Below are 6078 nucleotides of genomic sequence, written 5' to 3'. Positions count from 1 at the left end.
TGGTGCTCCCAGAATGCTTTTGGAGGGAAGTCAGAAACACCAGAGTCTGCTCCTTCCCCAGCGCTCACCTCTGCCCTCTACCCCCTACCACCCACACCCTCCGCCCAAAAGATCAGACCCTTCTCCTGGCAGCAGTCAGAGTGCTCATTTCCCAACCAGGGCAGGCCACAGCTCTCCTCAAAGACCTCCAACCCCACCCCTCCACCCAGACTTCATGGTCCCCTTTGCCCCCCCACTCTCCTACAGGCTTTCCCTCCTTCTACCCACCTACCCACTCACCTACTCTGATCCAGCTACTGGCCTCCCAGAGCACCTGCTGGCACTGCCCCAGGGCCTTGGCACTGCTGTGCCGCCTTGCTCAAGCCCCCACTCTGTGCAGGTCTCTTGCTCAACCGTCTGCTCCTCAGCAGCCCCTCCTGGCTGTGTTGTCCACCCCTCCAGACACCGTGCCCACAGGCACTCATGATTTTTCTTCTAGGAAGTAGTACTGACATTACATTGTCTAACACTTCCTTTTATTATTTATTGTTTTGTCTCCCAGGAAAATAGAGGCCTTGAGGAGGCAGGGGAGTCTTCCTTGTTGAGAAATCTATGCCCAGAGTTCAGATGTCCTGGGAGGGGCCACGGGCTCTGGGGCGGGGCTGCTGCCCTGCACCCAGAGCTCCCCAAGTGCTCCTTGGATCTCCTTAACTGGAATGGGCATGGGGGGCTGGGAGCATCTGAGTGGTCTCGACTTGGGGCAAGCGTCTGCCTCATTGGTCCCCTGGTCAGGTGCAGGGTTGTGGAATGATCCCAGTGGGGAAACAGCAGAGGACTGTGTCAAGGCCCCCCGGGGATCCCAACCCCAGAGCCTCCTTGGGTGGGTTACAGGGTTAGAAGGTGGGTTGCAGGGTGGTGGGAAGCTGCTCTTCTCCAGGTGTCCTGATGCACTCAAGTCCTTAGCTGCCAGGATTGAAGCTAAGAACGGGGGGGGGGCGGGGGGAGACACACACGGTCTGAGTGTGTCGTGTCCCGGGTGGGAAGACATCTCTGGGTCCATGCCTGTTTGGTCCTCCTCAGGCTAGAGGCGGGGTGGGGGCTGGGTGGCAGCCGCATGGCACAAATCTGCAGTCTCTGGGGTTGGGAGGAAGAATCAGAGAGCAGCTGGGGGCGGGGTGGGGGGGGGTTGGTCCTGGGAATTCCAGGCTCAGCTCCCCCGGCTCCCTGTGCTTCTGCTCCCTGCGGGGGATACGGAGCAAAGGGCAGCGCTGCACTAGTTGAGTCTGGTTTATCTCTAGGAGGTGAAGGTCCAGCGGCAGGACACCGGTGTGTGTTCTCTGGAAGTAGCAGCTCGGGACGGGGACCAGGGCAGGACCCCTGGAGGTGGGGAGCAGGAGAACTCCAGGGTAGGGCGTTCAGGGAGCAGTGGCCGCCCCCAGCAGCAGCAGCAGGGTCCCAGCCAGCAGAGGCAGCGACTGGGGAGCCAGGTGGGCGGCGTTGCTGGTGCTGGCAGGAGGCGCGGAGTTGATGGTGCCGGCGGGAGAGGCGGCGTCGGTGGTGCTGGCTGGAGGGGCGGCACCCGTGGTGCCGGCGGCGGGCGCCAGGTCGCAGGCCGCGTAGGGATCCAGGCAGGCGGCGAAGGCCATGATGTGTGCTAAGAAGCTCTGCTCCTGCACACCGTGCACCAGGTGCGCCTGCGGGCCGCGCGCGAACACCGCCACGTCTTCGCCTCCGTGGGTCTCAGACGACAGGGGCACCGCCGCCTGCTGCTTGTAATCGGGGCTCCCTGGTAGGAGGATGAGTGCAGTTCAGGGAAGGCAGGCGGCGTCCCCCTCCCGAGAATGGCCCCATCCCTGGCCCCCTGGCACCCCGAGCCTCCATCCAGCCCCACTCACCGCTCTCGCTCTCATTCACGTCTGGTCGCACGCTTGAGCTGAACGCGTAGCCTGGGCCATTGCCATACAGGATGGACGTGTAGGCTTTGCTGTCCTGAGCCTTGCTGGGGGCCAGCCCTGTGGGGAGATGGGAGTCCCTGTGGTTGAGCTGAACGCAGCTGTGGGAGTGCCTCCCATGTGCCAGGCATCGCCACTTTTTGCCTGTTCAGGGGTTCGGTCCTCACAAGATCTCTACAAGGCAGGTGTCAGCATCAAGCATATTTGACAAAGGAGAAAACCGAGGCTCAGACTCCACCCACATAATTGATGCGGCAGCGCCTGCCCCTCTGCCCAGACATACCGAAGACGGAGCTCCCTCGCAAGGTGTATCCACCAAAGGAGAAGACATGGGAGTGGTCAGCGGTGACAAGGGTCAGCGTGTCCTCCTCGCTGGTGAGCTGGCCCGCTCTCTCGATGGCATCGTCAAACATGACCGCCTCCGTCAGCGCATGATAAGCTATGCCCTCATGATGACCATGGTCGATGCGGCCGCCTGCAGGAAGGCCAGAGCGGCATGATGCTTGAACCTGCCCTACCCTGCCCTGCCCGCCTTGCTCCACTCCCCAGGGGACACCACACACCCTCCACGAAGAGGTAGAAGCCGAGGGGATTCCTGCTTAGCAGGCGTAGGGCGGCCTCCGTCATCTCCATCAAGGAGGGGTCTCGTGTGGGGTCTCGGTTGATCTCATATTTCGTGTCTCCGGGCTCAAAGAGGCCTGTGGGACAAGGGGCTCAGTGGTGACTGGAAGGCTGGGGGTGGGAGGGTGCTGGCAGACCTGCACACAGGCTCGGAAGGTGCCATCTGAGGCTGTCCAAAGGGTGCCAGGGCAGGAAGGGGGTCATTACCCATGAGGTGGGTCACAGAGGAGTCCAGGGAAGCCTGCATGAGCTCAGTGCGGTTCCACACATACTGGGCACCCTGCAGGGACACAGCCAGGCCTCAGCCCACAGCCCTGAGCCCCACACCTCTGCACTCCCCCTGCTGTGACCCTGCACCCACCAGCCCCCATCACCTGGTGCTTCGCCAGCCATTCCTGCACCAGGTTCTTTCCGTCCAGCCTGATTCCGTTCTGGCTGGCATCACTTGGGTACTCAGGGTCTGGGGTCCCCGTGGGAAACATGTACTTTCGACCTCCGCCCAAGATCACCTGGGGACAGAGGATTGGGCAGGTGGGTTTGGGGCCTGGCTGGCCCTGTGCCCCCCCCCCCAATGCACAGCCCTTGGCTCCCCTCCCCAGGCCTGTGGAAAGGGCCCCGCCTGTGCTGCACCATCTACGTCTCCAACTTCCAGACCCTGCTGGCCCCATCAGGCTATTGGTTGCCTGGATCTGAGCCTGTGCTCCCACCCTCCCCTCTGCCCAGCCCCAACCCTTGGCCTTGGGGGTCTCACGTCAATGTCCATGTTGGAGATGAGCTGCGTGGCGATGTCCTGGCAGCCCTCCTGGCGGGCCGAGGCAGGCATGTCAGCATCTGAGTACCAGTTGCGGTTCACCGTGTGTGCGTAGGTGCCGGCCGGTGAGGCATGCTGCACCCGTGTGGTGGTCACCACTCCCACAGACTTCCCTGAGGGTGACAGAGGTCAGGATACCCAACACAGGTCTGTGACGCGGCCCTGACCCTGCAGCGGCCCCAGCTCACCTGCCTTCTTGGCCCGGTTCATCACGGAGATGACCTCGTTGCCGCGGGTCGTGTTGCACTGGTTAAAGCGGGCGGCTGCGCTCAGGCCGATGGTCTGGAAGTTGCCCTTGACCCCGCACAGGTAGGCCGTGGCTGTGGCTGCGCTGTCTGGCACCTGTCTGTCCACATTGTATGTCTGGGGACGGAGATACCCTGAGCTCTACTTTGGAGCAGATACACAGACCCCAAGCAGAGCCCTGGTTCTGGTCCTCTGGGATCCTAACTGCCCCCAGCTCCTAACTCAGGCCCCAGCTGTCTGGAGTCCCTCCCTCCTGCCACCCCCCATATCCTTGACCCCTCCCCTCTACTTGGAGGACTCTGAGGTGGCCCAGCCCTCACCTTGGACAGAGCCACGTATGGGAAGCGGTCCATGGCCAGGGGTGTCTCAGGCCCCAGTTTGCCATTACTCTGCCCCTTTAGGATCCTGGTGGCTGTCACTGTGGGTACCCCCATCCCTGAAGGAGCAGAAATGTGTGAGGCTTGGGCCCCAGGGCTGTCCTGGAACCGCCGACGGTCGGGGTGCCCGGGCTGTGAGGGTTGCGGGCTGGACAGGGCTTGCTTACTCACCGTCGCCCAGGAAGAGGATGAGGTTCTTGGCGACCCTCTGGATGGGCTGAAGCTTCTTGGCAGCATCCAGGGCCTCAGCTGCCTGGCGGTTCCAGAAGCCCGGGTTCTCCTCCTCAACTGGCCAGGGAGAAAGTAGAGATCAGGTCAGCCCGGCTGAGGGGAAGTCCTAAGTGCAGAACAGCAGGGGAGCCTCATTACCTGGGATGACGCCCAGGGAGAGCTGCAGCCTCAGGCCTAGCAGCAGCAGCACCCACAGCCCCTGCATGTCTTGGGGGCAGCTGGAGGGAGGCGAGGTGGGGACACCAGATACCAGCTACAGTGCAGGCTACCTGGGTTTAAATCAGGGAAGGACTTTGCCCCTGGCTATAAATGCTCCACGTCTCTCCTCACGCCCCTGGTGTCCATCTTGACCCCGCCCAGTCCTGTGACATGAAACCAAGGTTGCTGAAGGGAAGGGACAGGGTATGGCTCATAGTGCCACTCCTTCCTTTGCCTCATTGGTTCGTATTTCCCAGCTACTGCCTGGCTCTGTTCTGGTGTGAAGAGAGGCGAGACTGGGAACACACAGCCCACGAGCCCCAGAGGAGCATGAAAGGAGGCACGTTCGGTGGCCTGGCTGCCCTGGAACCCACTTGGTGTGTGTGGGTGCCCACACCTATGTCATGAGGGTGCGGGTGGGGGGAAGGGCCAGCGCCCTGGGCCACCCGGGCCTGGGCTGTGTCTTCCAGAGCAGCTTGTGCACTTGAGGTTGACCCCTGTTCCCTTGCACAGGTAGATGGAGCCTGTTGGAGTCTGTTTTCCATGGGCCCTGGGCACACCCAGAACTGTAGCCTCTCACGTGGTGCCCAGAAAGTTTGGTAACCTCAGGCTGAGTTCAAAAGTATTGCTCCAGTCCAGACATCCCACTCTGAGTGTGTAGCCAAAGGGATGCGAGCCAGGGACATGCTCCCAGCATCCATAGCAGCCAAGAGCTGGAAGCAACCCATGTCCATCAACAGAGGGATGCAGAAACCAAACAGGGACCCATGTCCAGTGGAGTATCATGCAGCCTTGAAGAGGAAGGAGCCCCTGACACCTGCTACAACGTGGATGAACTTGAGGACATTATGCTCAGTGAAATACACAATGCCAAAGGACAAATACTCATGAATGCACTTCTCTGAGGTCCCTAGAGGAGTCAAATTCATAGAGACAGATGTGGAATGGAGGTTACCTGGGACTGGGGGAGGGGAAATGGGTTAGGATTAGGGTTGGGGTTGGGGTTAGAGTTGGAGTTTAACGGGGACAGAGCTTCAGGGCTGCAGGATGAGAACGTTCTGGGGATCAGCTGCACAACAATGTGCGTGTACTCAACGCGGCCACCCTGCACACTTGGAAACGGTGAAGGAGGTGAGTGTGACGAACTGTGTTTTGTAGCACAATTCAGAAATTGGTCCGAGAAGAAAAGGCTCCTCCAGCTCCACCCGCCCCTGCTCAACACAGCAGCCCTCCTCCACTCAGGCCTGCTCACCCCGAGCCCCAGGCTTGGTCCCCAGAGCCCAGGGGACCTCACCTGCTTCCCAGCCTCTGCCTGTCCCACTCCACTCCCCACCACGCCCATATGCCTCCCCTCCGGCTGAGCTTTCTGGGGTTCTCCTGCCTGCACCCTGCCTGGCTTCCCACTGTTCTGGAGCTCTCAGGGAAGACGTCGCCTCGTGGGGCTTTCCTGCCCTCTGCTAGTCACCCTCCTAGTTCCCAATACCTCCTGCTTCATCTGCTGAGTTAGGAACGTTCTTGGCTAAAGGTCAGAGGAAACTCACTAATGGGCAGGCGATTAATTAATTCATTGATTCATTCCAAAGTCAAGGTGAGTCAGGTGGCTTTACAGCCACCCTGAGTTTCATGTTTAAGTTGGAATTTTTGACAGAACTACAGATTCACA

General features: G+C 60.6%; 1 protein-coding gene across 2 annotated transcripts; it reads right to left on the bottom strand.

The window, feature by feature from the left end:
• Positions 1-493: 493 nt before the first annotated feature.
• Positions 494-4499, bottom strand: LOC100399082 (intestinal-type alkaline phosphatase). 2 transcript variants are annotated; one of them, XM_008999702.5, is made up of 11 exons: positions 4356-4499; positions 4158-4274; positions 3930-4045; positions 3552-3726; positions 3304-3476; positions 2927-3061; positions 2760-2832; positions 2495-2629; positions 2215-2406; positions 1875-1991; positions 494-1765 (listed from the first exon to the last, which is right to left on the bottom strand). In XM_008999702.5, the coding sequence occupies exons 1-11, from the start codon at positions 4420-4422 to the stop codon at positions 1395-1397; spliced, it is 1671 nt and encodes a 556-aa protein (XP_008997950.3). In that variant the 5' UTR covers positions 4423-4499; the 3' UTR covers positions 494-1394. The 2 variants fall into 2 exon arrangements, with proteins under 2 accessions (XP_008997950.3, XP_035161955.2); XM_035306064.3 differs by lacking the exon at positions 3930-4045.
• Between the last annotated feature and the right edge of the window lie 1579 nt (positions 4500-6078).

Source organism: Callithrix jacchus, chromosome 6, assembly GCF_049354715.1.
Source record: "Callithrix jacchus isolate 240 chromosome 6, calJac240_pri, whole genome shotgun sequence".
In the NCBI taxonomy this organism is placed as follows: Eukaryota; Metazoa; Chordata; class Mammalia; order Primates; family Cebidae; genus Callithrix; species Callithrix jacchus.
The sequence above is the reverse complement of the archived record's forward strand: the minus strand, read 5'-3'. Positions and strand labels throughout refer to the sequence as shown.

Bases quoted from the DNA above. Each gene is read 5' to 3' on its own strand.
- LOC100399082 (XM_008999702.5), bottom strand. From the start codon at position 4,422: ATGCAGGGGCTGTGGGTGCTGCTGCTGCTAGGCCTGAGGCTGCAGCTC. The intron at 3,727-3,929 runs GTGAGGGCTGGG...CTCCGTCCCCAG, and splicing joins CATACGTGGCTCTGTCCAAG to ACATACAATGTGGACAGACA. The intron at 3,477-3,551 runs GTGAGCTGGGGC...TGTCACCCTCAG, and splicing joins GAACCGGGCCAAGAAGGCAG to GGAAGTCTGTGGGAGTGGTG.